The sequence below is a fragment of the Salmo trutta genome, chromosome 12 (genome assembly GCF_901001165.1).
Source record: "Salmo trutta chromosome 12, fSalTru1.1, whole genome shotgun sequence".
Classification (NCBI taxonomy): Eukaryota; Metazoa; Chordata; class Actinopteri; order Salmoniformes; family Salmonidae; genus Salmo; species Salmo trutta.
Window position 1 is genome coordinate 96988233 of NC_042968.1, and position 17913 is coordinate 97006145.

General features: G+C 45.1%; 2 protein-coding genes across 2 annotated transcripts in view; one reads left to right on the forward strand and one right to left on the reverse strand.

Annotated features, from left to right (window-relative positions):
- Window positions 1-5410, reverse strand: part of si:dkey-71l1.1 (Porin3_Tom40 domain-containing protein) — a 43394-nt gene extending 37984 nt beyond the window's left edge. Inside the window, exons 1-2 of the mRNA XM_029770430.1 lie at window positions 5206-5410; window positions 2135-2328 (exon numbers count right to left, since the gene is read on the reverse strand). Of these exons, the coding sequence (XP_029626290.1) occupies window positions 2135-2315 (181 nt within the window). The 5' untranslated portion in view covers window positions 2316-2328; window positions 5206-5410. The remainder of the gene's footprint in view (window positions 1-2134; window positions 2329-5205) is intronic.
- A 150-nt stretch (window positions 5411-5560) lies between these two features.
- On the forward strand, window positions 5561-16833 carry ufc1 (ubiquitin-fold modifier conjugating enzyme 1). The gene is made up of 6 exons (XM_029770431.1): window positions 5561-5715; window positions 6806-6873; window positions 10758-10821; window positions 13862-13938; window positions 14012-14102; window positions 16377-16833. Exons 1-6 carry the CDS (start codon window positions 5593-5595, stop codon window positions 16455-16457), a joined length of 504 nt encoding a protein of 167 aa, XP_029626291.1. The 5' UTR covers window positions 5561-5592; the 3' UTR covers window positions 16458-16833.
- Window positions 16834-17913: the final 1080 nt, after the last annotated feature.

Consider the following 17913-nt stretch of genomic DNA (forward strand, 5'->3'; position numbering starts at 1 on the left):
AAAGCTGAGGACAGGGGAGACTCCCAGCAAAACATCTTGATTTGTCCTTCTCAAATAAACACATTTTTCTCCCCCTGATTTGCTTTGGAGTTTGTGTTATTATTGAAAAATAACATAAATTGCTAACAGTAGTAGTAGTAATAGTATAGTAGTAGTAGCAGTAGTATAATAGTAATAGTAGTAGTAATAGTATAGTAGTAGTAGCAGTAGTATAATAGTAATAGTAGTAGTAATAGTATAGTAGTAGTAGCAGTAGTATAATAGTAATAGTAGTAGTAATAGTATAGTAGTAGTAGCAGTAGTATAATAGTAATAGTAGTAGTAATAGTATAGTAGTAGTAGCAGTAGTATAATAGTGGTCCCGTGTGGCTCAGTTGGTAGAGCATGGTGTTTGCAACGCAAGGGTTGTGGGTTCGATTCCCACGGGGGACCAGTACGGTATTTTTTTAATGAAATGTATGCATTCACTATTGTAAGTAGCTCTGGATAAGAGTGTCTGCTAAATGACTAAAATGTAAATGTAATAGTATAGTAGTATAGCAATAGTATAGTAGTACTAGTATATCAGTAGTAGCAGTGGTGTATTAGCCATAATAGCAGTATTAATAGTATAATGGTGGTAGTAATAGTAGTATTTATAGTGTGGTTGTAGTAGTAGTGTAGTAGTAGTAATAATAGTAGTAATATTATATAAGTAGTAGTAGTTTAGTAGTAGTAGTAATAGTATAGTAGTGGCAATAGTAATATTATAAGTATAGTAGTAGTAGTAGCAGTATAGTAGTGGTAATAGCAGTAGTAATAATACTATTATTATTAGTAGTAGTAGTATAGTAGTAGTAGTAGTAGTAGTGGTAATAGCAGTAGTAATAATAATATTAGTAGTAGTAGTAGTAATAGTATAGCAGTATAGTAGTGGTAATAGCAGTAGTAATAATAATATTAGTAGTAGTAGTATAGTAGTAGTAGTAGTAGTATAGTAGTAGTAGTAGCAGTATAGTAGTGGTAATAGCAGTAGTAATAATAGTAGTAGTAGTATAGTAGTAGTAATAGTAATAGCTGTAGTAGTAGTAGTAGTAGTAATAGTAGTAGTAGTATAGTAGTAGTAGTAGCAGTATAGTAGTGGTAATAGCAGTAGTAATAATAGTAGTAGTAGTATAGTAGTAGTAATACAAGTAATGTAGTAATATTACCCTAATAATAATTAGTATATATAATATAATATTAATATATTAATATATATTACCCTTGCACAAGTGATGCAGTAGTAGTAGTAGTAGTAGTATTATAGTAGTAGTAGTATAGTAGTAGTAGTAGTATAGTAGTAGTAGTAGTAATAGTAATAGTAGTAGTAGTATAGTAGTAGTAGTAGCAGTATAGTAGTGGTAATAGCAGTAGTAATAATAGTAGTAGTAGTATAGTAGTAGTAATACAAGTAGTGTAGTAATATTACCCTAATAATAATGAGTATATATAATATAATATTAATATATTAATATATATTACCCTTGCACGAGTGATGCAGTAGTAGTAGTAGTAGTATAGTAGTAGTAGTATAGTAGTAGTAGTAGTAATAGTAATAGTAGTAGTAGTATAGTAGTAGTAGTAGCAGTATAGTAGTGGTAATAGCAGTAGTAATAATAGTAGTAGTAGTATAGTAGTAGTAATACAAGTAGTGTAGTAATATTACCCTAATAATAATTAGTATATATAATATAATACTAATATATTAATATATATTACCCTTGCACGAGTGATGCAGTAGTAGTAGTAGTAGTATAGTAGTAGTAGTATAGTAGTAGTAGTAGTAATAGTAATAGTAGTAGTAGTATAGTAGTAGTAGTAGTAATAGTAATAGTAGTAGTAGTAATAGTAATAGTAGTAGTATAGTAGTAGTAGTAATAGTAATAGTAGTAGTATAGTAGTAGTAGTAGCAGTATAGTAGTGGTAATAGCAGTAGTAATAATAATATTAGTAGTAGTAATAGTAATAGTAGTAGTATAGTAGTAGTAGTATAGTAGTAGTAGTAGTAGTATAGTAGTAGTAGTAGTAGTATAGTAGTAGTAGTATAGTAGTAGTAGTAGTGGTAATAGCAGTAGTAATAATAATATTAGTAGTAGTAGTGTAGTAATATTACCCTTGCACGAGTGATGCAGGGCATGGAAGCTCCCGGGGTTGGGGAGGCGTCCGTCCCTCCTCTCCCAGCGAGGGGGCGTATCCCAGTGAGGAAGGGGCGTGTCCCACTGGGGAGGGGGTGTGTCCGAGGAGAAAGGCCAGTTCTGACGGCCCGCACCAGCCAAGGCCAGAACACTGCCCATGAGGGCTCCACACCTACACACACACACACACACACACACACACACACACACACACACACACACACACACACACACAGTCTTGTACAAGTAACCTTGTGGGGACACACAATTCACTCCCATTCAAAATCCTATTTTCCCTAACCCGTACCCTAAAACTAACCCTAGCTCCTAACTCTAACACTAATTCTAACCTTAATCCTAAACCCCCTAGAAACAGCATTTGACCTTGTGGGGACCAACAAAATGTCCCCAGTTGGTCAAATGTTTGTTAGTTTACTATTCTTCTGGTCCCCACAAGTATAGTTAAACACGTCCAGTGATAACACACACACCATGACACAGACATATACACACACACATAGATAACACACACACACCAGAAACACACACCATGACACACACACACACACAACCTCAGGTCTTTATCTAACCTGTATAAACAGACAGCCAATGGTCACTGCCCTCCCCTTCCCAAAGAATCAACACTGGCCTTTTACTGGGCAGTAAAAGCCAATGTATCCACGTAAATGTGGATCCACCAGAGGCACGCAGAGGCCAAATTTAGCTCCGTAACGCATCACTGTGCAGCGAACACATTTTGTAACAATGCGGAGGGCTCCGTATAGCTCTGTATTGACATGATTGGTTGAGGGTAGGTGGGGGCGGGACATCCTGTATAAACACAATCTCACTTCCTTGACTATTTTTTTGTTTGTTCCCCCTCTCTTCTTTTTTTCCCTCTTCCTTGACAACTTCCTTCACAACAGGTCTACTCAGCAGCTCTGGGCTGCTCCTCGAAGCGCCAGGAGTATGAACGCCCTGACGTCTGCAGAGGCCGTATCACTGTAAATGCTGTACGGCCACTGCAGACGTCGATTTGACCAGGTAGAGCATTTTATAATAGAACATTTAGACTGGTTAAACATCATGCACTTAGAACAAGCATTTATACTAAACTCATACATTTGTTATAGAAGTTGTATTATATAGCCACATACATCAGCAGGTAATGTCAGTATGGCATAATAGATGCTTTATTATAGGGTAGAGAGCAGGCATGCAGTAGACTACAGCCCTTAAATTCATAATAGATGTTGTATTATAGGGTAGAGAGCAGGCATGCAGTAGACTACAGCCCTTAAATTCATAATAGATGTTGTATTATAGGGTAGAGAGCAGGCATGCAGTAGACTACAGCCCTTAAATTCATAATAGATGTTGTATTATAGGGTAGAGAGCAGGCATGCAGTAGACTACAGCCTTAAATTCATAATAGATGTTGTATTATAGGGTAGAGAGCAGGCATCCAGTAGACTACAGCCCTTAAATTCATAATAGATGTTGTATTATAGGGTAGAGAGAAGGCATGCAGTAGACTACAGCCCTTAAATTCATAATAGATGTTGTATTATAGGGTAGAGAGCAGGCATGCAGTAGACTACAGCCTTAAATTCATAATAGATGTTGTATTATAGGGTAGAGAGCAGGCATCCAGTAGACTACAGCCCTTAAATTCATAATAGATGTTGTATTATAGGGTAGAGAGCAGACATTCAGTAGACTACAGCCTTAAATTCATAATAGATGTTGTATTATAGGGTAGAGAGCAGGCATCCAGTAGACTACAGCCCTTAAATTCATAATAGATGTTGTATTATAGGGTAGAGAGCAGGCATCCAGTAGACTACAGCCTTAAATTCATAATAGATGTTGTATTATAGGGTAGAGAGCAGGCATCCAGTAGACTACAGCCTTAAATTCATAATAGATGTTGTATTATAGGGTAGAGAGCAGACATCCAGTAGACTACAGCCTTAAATTCATAATAGATGTTTTATTATAGGGTAGAGAGCAGGCATCCAGTAGACTACAGCCTTAAATTCATAATATATGTTGTATTATAGGGTAGAGAGCAGACATCCAGTAGACTACAGCCTTAAATTCATAATAGATGTTTTATTATAGGGTAGAGAGCAGGCATGCAGTAGACTACAGCCCTTAAATTCATAATAGATGTTGTATTATAGGGTAGAGAACAGGCATCCAGTAGACTACAGCCTTAAATTCATAATAGATGTTGTATTATAGGGTAGAGAGCAGGCATCCAGTAGACTACAGCCCTTAAATTCATAATAGATGTTGTATTATAGGGTAGAGAGCAGACATTCAGTAGACTACAGCCTTAAATTCATAATAGATGTTGTATTATAGGGTAGAGAGCAGGCATGCAGTAGACTACAGCCCTTAAATTCATAATAGATGTTGTATTATAGGGTAGAGAGCAGGCATGCAGTAGACTACAGCCCTTAAATTCATAATAGATGTTTTATTATAGGGTAGAGAGCAGGCATGCATTAGACTACAGCCCTTAAATTCATAATAGATGTTGTATTATAGGGTAGAGAGCAGGCATGCAGTAGACTACAGCCCTTACATTCATAATAGATGTTGTATTATAGGGTAGAGAGCAGACATCCAGTAGACTACAGCCCTTAAATTCATAATAGATGTTTTATTATAGGGTAGAGAGCAGGCATGCAGTAGACTACAGCCCTTAATAAATTAAAATCTTAACGTCAAAGCCAGCTCCAGTTTTCAGGATTTATTTAGACGTGGGGCAACAGGTGGATGCAATGAATTATCCGGTAGAAGAGAAAAGTAGCTCGGAGCTCCTAGGGTAAGATTGAAATACCCCTGGACTAGAGGCTCTGAAGGCTCCTGCTGAGCGGCTCCTGTGACCTTACTAGTACAGTCAGAGTAGAGTAGCGTGTAGCTAGGCTGTCACAGCGAAGCTACATCACATAAACCATCTCTCTCTCTCTCTCTCTCTCTCTCTCTCTCTCTCTCTCTCTCTCTCTCTCTCTCTCTCTCTCTCTCTCTCCGGTCCTACCTACGTCCGATGCGACGAGCCGGGGGAACGGACAGTAGACAAACAAAAGGAGCCGAAACAGAGGAAGGTTTTGAGGAGGATGGAGATGCTGAGAATCGAGGACCACCTCCAAAAGATGTGCAACCGCAATTTCATTCCCCAGAATGTCCGCAGCCACATACTTCCCTCTAACAACACGGAACAAGTAGTTTGGTACCGACGACGTGTTTTTATTATTTACATCTCAGAAACAGCCAGATTTGTGTTTTAAACAGTGGTAACTGGGTTATTTTGGGCGGTCTCGTTATTGTATAAATGAAAGTGTATTTTTCTGAGCCGGTGTTTTATTAAATCTGTCCATTTTCTGTCCGTCCGTGACGTCAGCTTTCTTTCCTCTTCCTGAGCGCGATGGCGGACGACGCGACGCGGAAAGCTGTGTCGGAGATCCCGCTGCTCAAGACGAACTCCGGTCCCCGGGACAAGGAACTCTGGGTGCAGCGGCTCCGAGAGGAGTACCTGGCCCTTATCAAGGTAGGACCGGGACGGGAAACAGACCGGGGGTCCGGTAAAACAGGAGAGCTTCTAGCTAACTAACGACGTGTCACTCACTGACAGTTCACCCGCTGGAGCTGAGCTATCCACCCAGCTGCTAACTAACCAGCTGTTAACTAACCAGCTGCTAACTAACCAGCTGCTAACTAACCAGCTGCTATCCACCCAGCTACTAACTAACCAGCTACTAACTAACCAGCTGCTAACTAACCAGCTGCTATACACCCAGCTACTAACTAATCAGCTGCTAACTAACCAGCTGCTAACTAACCAGCTGATATCCACCCAGCTACTAACTAACCAGCTACTAACTAACTAGCTGCTAACTAACCAGCTGCTATCCACCCAGCTACTAACTAACCAGCTGCTATCCACCCAGCTGCTAACTAACCAGCTGCTAACTAACCAGCTGCTAACTAACCAGCTGCTAACTAACCAGCTGCTATCCACCCAGCTACTAACTAACCAGCTGCTAACTAACCAGCTGCTAACTAACCAGCTGCTAACTAACCAGCTACTAACTAACCAGCTGCTATCCACCCAGCTACTAACTAACCAGCTGCTAACTAACCAGCTGCTATCCATCCAGCTACTAACTAACCAGCTACTAACTAACCAGCTGCTATCCACCCAGCTACTAACTAACCAGCTACTAACTAACCAGCTGCTAACTAACCAGCTGCCAACTACCCACTGGAGTCAGTTCGTCTACTTTTGATTTCCACTTGAGTTGTCAACTCGCTTGAATTCAAGGTGAAATCAACATCAAAATGTCACCATGTCATCGGATTTAAATTGCAACAAAAGGTGACTTTTTCCACGTTGATTCAACGTCATCGCATTAGGTTTGTTTTGGTTGACATTATGTGGGAACGTTTATTCAACCAGTTGTTTTGCCCAGTGGGTAACTATTAACTGTTACAGAGAGTCAGCCAGACATACCTACTGAAGACAGAGCGCTGTAGCTAGCCTGCAGAGTCATTTGGCTACCTTGAAGGCGTTTCTTTTCTCACTATATGAACCCTGATGTTTGGTTGGTGTTTACAATTTGTTGTTTGTTTGTTGACAGTATGTGGAGAACAACAAGACAGCAGACAACGACTGGTTTCGCCTGGAGTCCAACAAGGAGGGAACCAGGTCTGACACACACACACACACACACACACACACACACACACACACTGGTGTTGTCACGATACCAGCATCTTTACTTTGTTACCAGGTTTAACATCAAAATGCTCGATACCATCAGGATACCAAGACAAATAAAGAAGGCGTATTAGCCAAAGTCACAGAATAGTACTTGATCCAGACAGATCTGTAGAGTTTAATATCATTACCTTTGACACTTTTTTAAGTATTAGATCAATCAATCAATTAATTTGACTTTGGTAACAACAATCTAATTACATAACATTAATGGTAATCATTTATTTGAATGGTAAGTCTATTGATAAACTGGGTAAATCAAGATGTAGCCTGGGTCTATTCACAATACAGGTGAATAATGCATATTCAATAGGGGTTTGGACGTTAATTTAGTTACTGAGCTAGTTTTGGCTAATTTCACACGGCTACAGATGGAAGAAGCGATCTGTTTCCCTTCCGTTTGGAAGAAGCAATCTGTTTCCCTTCCGTTTGGAAGAAGCGATCTGTTTCCCTTCCGTTTGGAAGAAGCGATCTGTTTCCCTTCCGTTTGGAAGAAGCGATCTGTTTCCCTTCCGTTTGGAAGAAGCGATCTGTTTCCCTTCCGTTTGGAAGAAGCAATCTGTTTCCCTTCCGTTTGGAAGAAGCAATCTGTTTCCCTTCCGTTTGGAAGAAGCAATCTGTTTCCCTTCCGTTTGGAAGAAGCGATCTGTTTTCTAAAAGTGCAGCAGTAATGACTTCATTCACAGCTTTGCAAACGGAGGCAGTTGGTTCGGTGAAGAAGGAGACGTGAGGCAGAGACACTACGTGGCCAAAAGTATATGTGGACACCCCTTCAAATTAGTGGATTCTATTTCAGCCACACTCATTGCTGACTGGTGTATAAAATCGAGCACCTAGCCATGCAATCTCCATAGACAAACATTGTCTGTAAAATGGCCCGTACTGAAGAGTTCATTGACTTTCAACGTGGCACCGTCATAGGATGCCACATTTCCAAAAAAGTCAGTTCCTAAAATTTCTGCCCTGCTAGAGCTGCCCCCAGTCAACTGTAAGAGCTGTTATTGTGAAGTGGAAACGTCTAGGAGCAACAACGGCTCAGCCACAAGGTGGTAGGCCACACAAGTTCACAGAATGAGCACAATAACTGTTGGTTGAGAGCTTCATGAAATGGGTTTCCATGGCCGAGCAGCCGCACACAAGCCTAAGATCACCTTGTAAGTGGAGTAAAACTCGCCGCCATTGGACTCTGGGGCAGTGGAAACGCGTTCTCTGTAGTGATAAATCACGCTTCACCATCTGGCAGTCTGACAGATTAATCTGGGTTTAGTGGATGCCAGGAGATTCCTACCTGCCCCAATGCATAGTGCCAACTGTAAAGTTTGGTGGAGGAGGAATAATGGTCTGGGGCTGTTTTTCATGGTTCGAGCCCCTTAGTTCCAGTGAATGGAAATCTTAATGCTACAGCATTCAATAACGTTCAAGACTTTGGCAACAGTTTGGGGAAGGCACTTTCTTGTTTCAGCATGACAATTCCCCCATGCACAAAGCAAGGTCCATGCAGAAATGGTTTGTCGACCGGTGTTAAAGAACTTGACTGGCCTGCACAGACCCTAACCTCAACACCATTGTACACCTTTGGGATGAATTGGAACGCCGACTGTGAGCCAGGCCTAATCGCCCAACATCAGTGCCCGACCTCACTAATGCTCTTGTGGCTGAATGGGAGCAAGTCCCATGACAGCAATGTTCCAACATCTAGTGGAAAGCCTTCCCAGAAGAGAGGAGGCTGTTATAGCAGCAATGTTCCAACATCTAGTGGAAAGCCTTCCCAGAAGAGAGGAGGCTGTTATAGCAGCAATGTTCCAACATCTAGTGGAAAGCCTTCCCAGAAGAGTGGAGGCTGTTATAGCAGCAATGTTCCAACAGCTAGTGGAAAGCCTTCCCAGAAGAGTGGAGGCTGTTATAGCAGCAATGTTCCAACATCTAGTGGAAAGCCTTCCCAGAAGAGAGGAGGCTGTTATAGCAGCAATGTTCCAACATCTAGTGGAAAGCCTTCCCAGAAGAGTGGAGGCTGTTATAGCAGCAATGTTCCAACATCTAGTGGAAAGCCTTCCCAGAAGAGTGGAGGCTGTTATAGCAGCAATGTTCCAACATCTAGTGGAAAGCCTTCCCAGAAGAGTGGAGGCTGTTATAGCAGCAATGTTCCAACATCTAGTGGAAAGCCTTCCCAGAAGAGTGGAGGCTGTTATAGCAGCAATGATCCAAAATCTAGTGGAAAGCCTTCCCAGAAGAGTGGAGGCTGTTATAGCAGCAAAGGGGGGGGGACCAACTCCATATTAATGCCCATGATTTTGGAATGAGATGTTCGATGAGCAGGTGTCCACATACTTTTGTGTCATGTAGAACATTATTTTCTAGTATCAGAAAAGTACCAATGTTTCGGTTTACCGTGCAACACTAACACACACACTTTTAGTCTGAGTTACAATTTAGTCATTTAATCCTTTGTTAGTTTTAGTTATTATGAGTCGACTAAAACTATGGACAATTTTAGTCTAGTTTTAGTCAGTCATTTCAGTCAAACCTCTGTTGTCATCTGACCAATCCTGTGTGGTGTCGTCATCTGACCAATCCTGTGTGTTGTTGTCATCTGACCAATCCTGTGTGTTGTTGTCATCTGACCAATCCTGTGTGTTGTCGTCATCTGACCAATCCTGTGTGTTGTCGTCATCTGACCAATCCTGTGTGTTGTTGTCATCTGACCAATCCTGTGTTGTCGTCATCTGACCAATCCTGTGTGGTGTTGTCATCTGACCAATCCTCTCTTGTTGTCATCTGACCAATCCTGTGTGTTGTCGTCATCTGACCAATCCTGTGTGTTGTCGTCATCTGACCAATCCTGTGTGTTGTCGTCATCTGACCAATCCTGTGTGTTGTCGTCATCTGACCAATCCTGTGTGTTGTTGTCATCTGACCAATCCTGTGTGTTGTTGTCATCTGACCAATCCTGTGTTGTCGTCATCTGACCAATCCTGTGTTGTCGTCATCTGACCAATCCTGTGTGGTGTTGTCATCTGACCAATCCTGTGTGTTGTCGTCATCTGACCAATCCAGTGTGTTGTCGTCATCTGACCAATCCAGTGTGTTGTCGTCATCTGACCAATCCAGTGTGTTGTCGTCATCTGACCAATCCAGTGTGTTGTCGTCATCTGACCAATCCAGTGTGTTGTCGTCATCTGACCAATCCTGTGTGTTGTCGTCATCTGACCAATCCTGTGTGTTGTCGTCATCTGACCAATCCTGTGTGTTGTCGTCATCTGACCAATCCTGTGTGTTGTTGTCATCTGACCAATCCTGTGTGTTGTTGTCATCTGACCAATCCTGTGTGTTGTTGTCATCTGACCAATCCTGTGTTGTCGTCATCTGACCAATCCTGTGTTGTCGTCATCTGACCAATCCTCTGTTGTTGTCATCTGACCAATCCTGTGTGTTGTCGTCATCTGACCAATCCTGTGTGTTGTCGTCATCTGACCAATCCTGTGTGTTGTCGTCATCTGACCAATCCTGTGTGTTGTCGTCATCTGACCATTCCTGTGTGTTGTCGTCATCTGACCAATCCAGTGTGTTGTCTTCATCTGACCAATCCTGTGTTGTTGTCATCTGACCAATCCTGTGTTGTCGTCATCTGACCAATCCTGTGTTGTCGTCATCTGACCAATCCTCTCTTGTTGTCGTCATCTGACCAATCCAGTGTGTTGTCTTCATCTGACCAATCCTGTGTGTTGTTGTCATCTGACCAATCCTGTGTTGTCGTCATCTGACCAATCCTGTGTTGTCGTCATCTGACCAATCCTGTGTGTTGTTGTTGCCAGGTGGTTTGGGAAGTGCTGGTACATTCATGACCTCCTGAAGTATGAGTTCGACATGGAGTTTGATGTAAGTACACACACACCACACCGAGGTTTCTGTTAGCTGGTAATTGCCGGCTTTTGGGCAAAAATAAATAAAAAACAGTCCTGACACTCACCAGCCTGAACACACACCAGCCTCTAGCCCTGACACTCACCAGCCTCTAGCCCTGACACTCACCAGCCTCTAGCCCTGACACTCACCAGCCTGACACTCACCAGCCTGACACTCACCAGCCTATAGCCCTGACACTCACCAGCCTGTAGCCCTGACACTCACCAGCCTGACACTCACCAGCCTATAGCCCTGACACTCAACAGCCTGACACTCACCAGCCTCTAGCCCTGACACTCACCAGCCTGTAGCCCTGACACTCACCAGCCTGACACTCACCAGCCTGACACACACCAGCCTCTAGCCCTGACACACACCAGCCTGTAGCCCTGACACTCACCAGCCTGTAGCCCTGACACTCACCAGCCTGAACACACACCAGCCTGTAGCCCTGACACTCACCAGCCTCTAGCCCTGAACACACACCAGCCTGACACACACCAGCCTCTAGCTCTGACACACACCAGCCTGACACACACCAGCCTCTAGCCCTGAACACACACCAGCCTGACACACACCAGCCTCTAGCCCTGACACACACCAGCCTGTAGCCCTGACACACACCAGCCTGACACACACCAGCCTGTAGCCCTGACACTCACCAGCCTGACACTCACCAACCTGTAGCCCTGACACTCACCAGCCGGACACTCACCAGCCTGTAGCCCTGACACTCACCAGCCTGTAGCCCTGACACTCACCAGCCTGTAGCCCTGACACACACCAGCCTGTAGACCTGACACTCACCAGCCTGACACTCACCAGCCTGTAGCCCTGACACTCACCAGCCTGTAGCCCTGACACTCACCAGCCTGTAGCCCTGACACTCACCAGCCTGTAGCCCTGACACTCACCAGCCTATAGCCCTGACACTCACCAGCCTATAGCCCTGATACACACCAGCCTATAGCCCTGATACACACCAGCCTATAGCCCTGATACACACCAGCCTATAGCCCTGATACACACCAGCCTGACACTCACCAGCCTATAGCCCTGACACTCACCAGCCTATAGCCCTGACACTCACCAGCCTATAGCCCTGACACTCACCAGCCTGACACTCACCAGCCTATAGGCCTGACACTCACCAGCCTATAGGCCTGACACTCACCAGCCTATAGCCCTGACACTCACCAGCCTATAGCCCTGACACTCACCAGCCTGACACTCACCAGCCTGACACTCACCAGCCTGTAGCCCTGACACTCACCAGCCTATAGCCCTGATACACACCAGCCTATAGCCCTGATACACACCAGCCTATAGCCCTGATACACACCAGCCTATAGCCCTGATACACACCAGCCTATAGCCCTGATACACACACCAGCCTATAGCCCTGATACACACCAGCCTATAGCCCTGAACACACACCAGGCTGAACACACACCAGCCTGAACACACACCAGCCTGAACACACACCAGCCTGAACACACACCAGCCTGAACCCCTGAACACACACCAGCCTGAACACACACCAGCCTGAACCCCTGATACACACCAGCCTATAGCCCTGAAACACGCCAGCCTGAACACACGCCAGCCTGAACACACGCCAGCCTGAACACACGCCAGCCTGAACACACGCCAGCCTGAACACACACCAGCCTGAACCCCTGAACACACACCAGCCTTAACACACACCAGCCTGAACCCCTGATACACACCAGCCTATAGCCCTGAAACACACCAGCCTGAACACACGCCAGCCTGAACCCCTGATACACACCAGCCTATAGCCCTGACACACACCAGCCTGAACACACACCAGCCTGAACACACACCAGCCTATAGCCCTGATACACACCAGCCTGTAGCCCTGATACACACCAGCCTGAACACACACCAGCCTGTAGCCCTGACACTCACCAGCCTGAACACACACCAGCCTGAACACACACCAGCCTATAGCCCTGAACACACGCCAGCCTGAACACACACCAGCCTATTGCCCTGACACACACCATTCTGAACACACACCAGCCTATTGCCCTGACACACACCAGCCTGAACACTCACCAGCCTGTAGCCCTGACACGCACCAGCCTGAACACACACCAGCCTGAACACTCACCAGCCTATTGCCCTGACACACACCAGCCAGAACACACACCAGCCTGAACACTCACCAGCCTATTGCCCTGACACACACCAGCCTGAACACACACCAGCCTGAACACTCACCAGCCTGTAGCCCTGACACACACCAGCCTGAACACTCACCAGCCTGTAGCCCTGACACACACCAGCCTGAACACTCACCAGCCTGTAGCCCTGAACACACGCCAGCCTGAACACACACCAGCCTGTAGCCCTGACACACACCAGCCTGAACACACACCAGCCTGAACACTCACCAGCCTGTAGCCCTGAACACACGCCAGCCTGAACACACACCAGCCTATAGCCCTGACACACGCCAGCCTGAACACACACCAGCCTATAGCCCTGAACACACACCAGCCTATAGCCCTGAACACTCACCAGCCTGTAGCCCTGACACACACCAGCCTGAACACTCACCAGCCTGACACTCACCAGCCTGTAGCCCTGAACACACGCCAGCCTGAACACACACCAGCCTATAGCCCTGACACACGGCAGCCTGAACACACACCAGCCTATTGCCCTGACACACACCATTCTGAACACACACCAGCCTATTGCCCTGACACACACCAGCCTGAACACTCACCAGCCTGTAGCCCTGACACGCACCAGCCTGAACACTCACCAGCCTATTGCCCTGACACACACCAGCCTGAACACACACCAGCCTGAACACTCACCAGCCTATTGCCCTGACACACACCAGCCTGAACACACACCAGCCTGAACACTCACCAGCCTATAGCCCTGACACACGGCAGCCTGAACACACACCAGCCTATAGCCCTGACACTCACCAGCCTGTAGCCCTGACACACGCCTGTCTCTCCTGACTGGTCAGATTCCTGTAACGTACCCGTCCACCGCCCCTGAGGTCGCCATCCCAGAGCTGGACGGGAAAACGGCCAAAATGTACAGGTAAGAAACACACACAGACGGCCCATTGTGATGAAGAGGGGTGCAGGGTGACATGGTTCCTGTCTTGTTGCAGGGGGGGGAAGATTTGTCTGACGGACCACTTCAAACCCCTGTGGGCGCGGAACGTTCCGAAGTTTGGATTGGCTCACCTGATGGCCCTGGGGGTACGTGCTGTGTGTGTGTATGTCTGGTGTGTGTGTGTCGCTGTGTTGTAGTTCTGTGTGTGTGTGTGTCTCTGTGTTGTAGTTCTGTGTGTGTGTGCTGTGTGTGTGTGTGTGTGTTGTAGTTCTGTCTGTGTTGTAGTTCTGTGTGTGTGTGTATGTCTCTGTGTATGTTATAGTTCTGTGTGTGTGTCTCTGTGTTATAGTTCTGTGTGTGTTGTAGTTCTGTCTGTGTTGTAGTTCTGTGTGTGTCTCTGTGTTGTAGTTCTGTCTGTGTTGTAGTTATGTGTGTGTGTCTCTGTTGTAGTTCTGTGTGTGTCTCTGTGTTGTAGTTCTGTGTGTGTTTCTGTGTTGTAGTTCTGTGTGTGTGTGTCTCTGTTGTAGTTCTGTGTGTGTGTTGTAGTTCTGTGTGTGTGTGTCTCTGTGTTGTAGTTCTGTGTGTGTTGTAGTTCTGTGTGTGTCTCTGTGTTGTAGTTCTGTGTGTGTTGTAGTTCTGTGTGTGTGTGTCTCTGTTGTAGTTCTGTGTGTGTTGTAGTTCTGTGTGTGTCTCTGTTGTAGTTCTGTGTGTGTCTGTTGTAGTTCTGTGTGTGTTGTAGTTCTGTGTGTGTGTGTCTCTGTGTTGTAGTTCTGTGTGTGTTGTAGTTCTGTGTGTGTCTCTGTGTTGTAGTTCTGTGTTACTAGACTTGGCTGTACTGCTATCTGTACTATTCACAGAGCTGTGAGGAAGGAAGTACACCCCCTAAATGGATATTAGATTTCAATACTATTGACAGATAAAGGTAACCTAATTTAACAAATTACACTGAAAAGCTACACTTCATTTATTCAACATAAATCAACAAAAATGAAATGTCCTCGTGGGGGGAAAATAATACACCCCTAGTAACAATAGCTGGTGTTTCCCCCTTTGGCTGAAATAACTTCCTGTAGACGTTTCTTATAGCTTGTAACACACACACACACACACACACACACACACACACACACACACACACACACACACACACACACACATACAGAACTATAGCACAGAGACACACACAACTATAGCACAGAGACACACACACACACACACAGAACTATAGCACAGAGACACACAGAACTATAGCACACACACACACAGACACACACACACACACACACACACACACACAGAACTATAGCACACACACACACAGAACTATAGCACAGAGACACACACACACACAAACTATAGCACAGAGACACACAGAACTATAGCACACACACACACACAGAACTATAGCACAGACACACACACACACAGAACTATAGCACAGAGACACACACACACAGAACTATAGCACAGACACACACACAGAACTATAGCACAGAGACACACAGAACTATAGCACAGAGACACACAGAACTATAGCACAGACACACACACACACAGAACTATAGCACAGAGACACACACACAGAACTATAGCACAGACACACACACAGAACTATAGCACAGAGACACACAGAACTATAGCACAGACACACACACACAGAACTATAGCACAGAAACACACACAGAACTATAGCACAGACACACACACAGAACTATAGCACAGACACACACACAGAACTATAGCACAGACACACACACAGAACTATAGCACAGAGACACACACACACAGACACACACACACAGAACTACAACACACACAGAACTATAGCACAGAGAGACAGACTCATCTCTTCAAGGGATGTACGTACTTCTTCACAGCTGTATGTCCAGTAACTAACAACCGAACTGACGACCTGACGTCGCTCTCTCTCTCTCTGTCTCTGTCTCTCTGTCTCTGTCTCTCTCTGTCTCTGTCTCTCTCTGTCTCTCTCTCTCTGTCTGTCTCTCTGTCTCTCTCTGTCTGTCTCTGTCTCTCTCTCTCTCTCTGTCTCTCTCTCTCTCTGTCTCTCTCTCTCTCTCTGTCTCTCTGTCTCTGTCTCTCTCTCTGTCTGTCTCTCTCTCTGTCTGTCTCTCTCTCTCTGTCTCTCTCTCTCTGTCTCTCTGTCTCTCTCTCTCTGTCTCTCTGTCTCTCTGTCTCTCTCTCTCTCTGTCTCTCTCTCTGTCTCTCTCTCTGTCTCTCTCTCTGTCTGTCTGTCTGTCTGTCGTCTGTCTGTCTGTCTGTCTGTCTGTCTGTCTGTCTGTCTGTCTGTCTGTCTGTCTGTCTGTCTGTCTGTCTGTCTGTCTCTCTCTCTGTCTGTCTCTCTCTCTGTCTGTCTCTCTCTCTGTCTGTCTCTCTCTCTCTCTCTGTCTCTCTGTGTGTAGTTGGGTCCGTGGTTGGCGGTGGAGATTCCAGACCTGATCTCTAAAGGACTGATCACACACCGAGAGCAGCAGGGAAGCTGAGACCCTTCCCTTCCCTCTCTGTGAACATGTTTACTGGTGTGGTCCCAGTGAAGGTGCTGCTGTTTGTTCTGAGAACCAGATAACAGACTAATGATGTGGCTACTGACATGTGATCTCTCACTCTTCTGTTGCTTTAAAAGGCAAATGTTCCTGCGTTCACATTCAAGTTAAACTCTGCAGATGTCGGCTCAGTCAGAAATTACCTTTTTAAATGTCGGTTACGTTATGTCACCGTGTTGGATTGAATCGCAGCCTAGATTCCACTAGAAAACAGGTGTTTTACGATATTTAGTCACATGGCTGAGAAGCAAACTTCAGTGTTTGAGTTGACAGAATGTTGCTCCTGTGTCATCTAATAAAGCATGTCTAATACCTGTCTTGTGTTTTATCTCTGTGTTTTGATGTGATACCTGTCATGTGTTTTATCTGTGTTTTGATGTACGTGCTCAGCCCCTTCCTGTACTCTCTGTTCACCCATGACTGCGTGGCCATGCACGCCTCCAACTCAATCATCAAGTTTGCAGACGACACAACAGTTGTAGGCTTGATTACCAACGATGACAAGACAGCCTACAGAGAGGAGGTTAGGTCTCTGGTAGTGTGGTGCCTGGAAAACAACCTCTCACTCAATGTCAACAAAACAAAGGAGATGATCGTGGACTTCAAGAAACAGCAGAGGGAGTACCCCCCTATCCACATCGACGAGACAGCAGTGGAGAAGGTGGAAAGCTTCAAGTTCCTCGGCGTACACATCACTGACAAACTGAAATGGTCCATCTACACAGACAGTGTGGTGAAGAAGGCACAAAAGCGCCTCTTCAACCTCAGGAGGCTGAAGAAATTTGGCTTGTCACCTAAAACCCTCACAAAATTTTACAGATTCACAATTGAAAGCATCCTGTTGGGCTGTATCACCGCCTGGTACGGCAACTGCACTACCCACAACCGCAAGGCTCTCCAGAGGGTGGTGCGGTCTACCCAACGCATTACCGGGGGCAAACTACCCGCCCTCCAGGACACCTACAGCACCCGATGTCACAGGAAGGCAAAAAAAGTCAATGACATCAACCGCCCGAACCACTGCCTGTGCACCGCGCTATCATCCAGAAGGCGAGGTCAGTACAGGTGCATCAAAGCTGGGACCGAAAAGCTGTTTTTCAGTCTCTATCTCAATGCCATCAGATTGTTAAACAGCCATCACTAGCACATTAGAGGCTACTGCCCTATATACATAGACTAGAAATCACTGGCCACTTTAAGGAATGGAACACTAGTCACTTTATTAATGGCATTACTCATCTCATATGTACAGTTGAAGTTGTTAGTTTACATACTTCTTCAGCCAAATACATTTAAACTCAGTTTTTCACAATTCCTGACATTTAATCCAAGTAAAAATTCCCGGTCTTAGGTCAGTTAGGATCACCACTTCATTTTAAGAATGTGAAATGTCAGA

Excerpts from the sequence above, each read along its gene's own strand:
- ufc1 (XM_029770431.1), top strand. The coding sequence starts at position 5,593 with ATGGCGGACGACGCGACGCGGAAAGCTGTGTCGGAGATCCCGCTGCTC. Across the intron at positions 6,874-10,757 it reads TCCAACAAGGAGGGAACCAG|GTGGTTTGGGAAGTGCTGGT; the intron begins GTCTGACACACA and ends TGTTGTTGCCAG. Across the intron at positions 10,822-13,861 it reads AGTTCGACATGGAGTTTGAT|ATTCCTGTAACGTACCCGTC; the intron begins GTAAGTACACAC and ends CTGACTGGTCAG.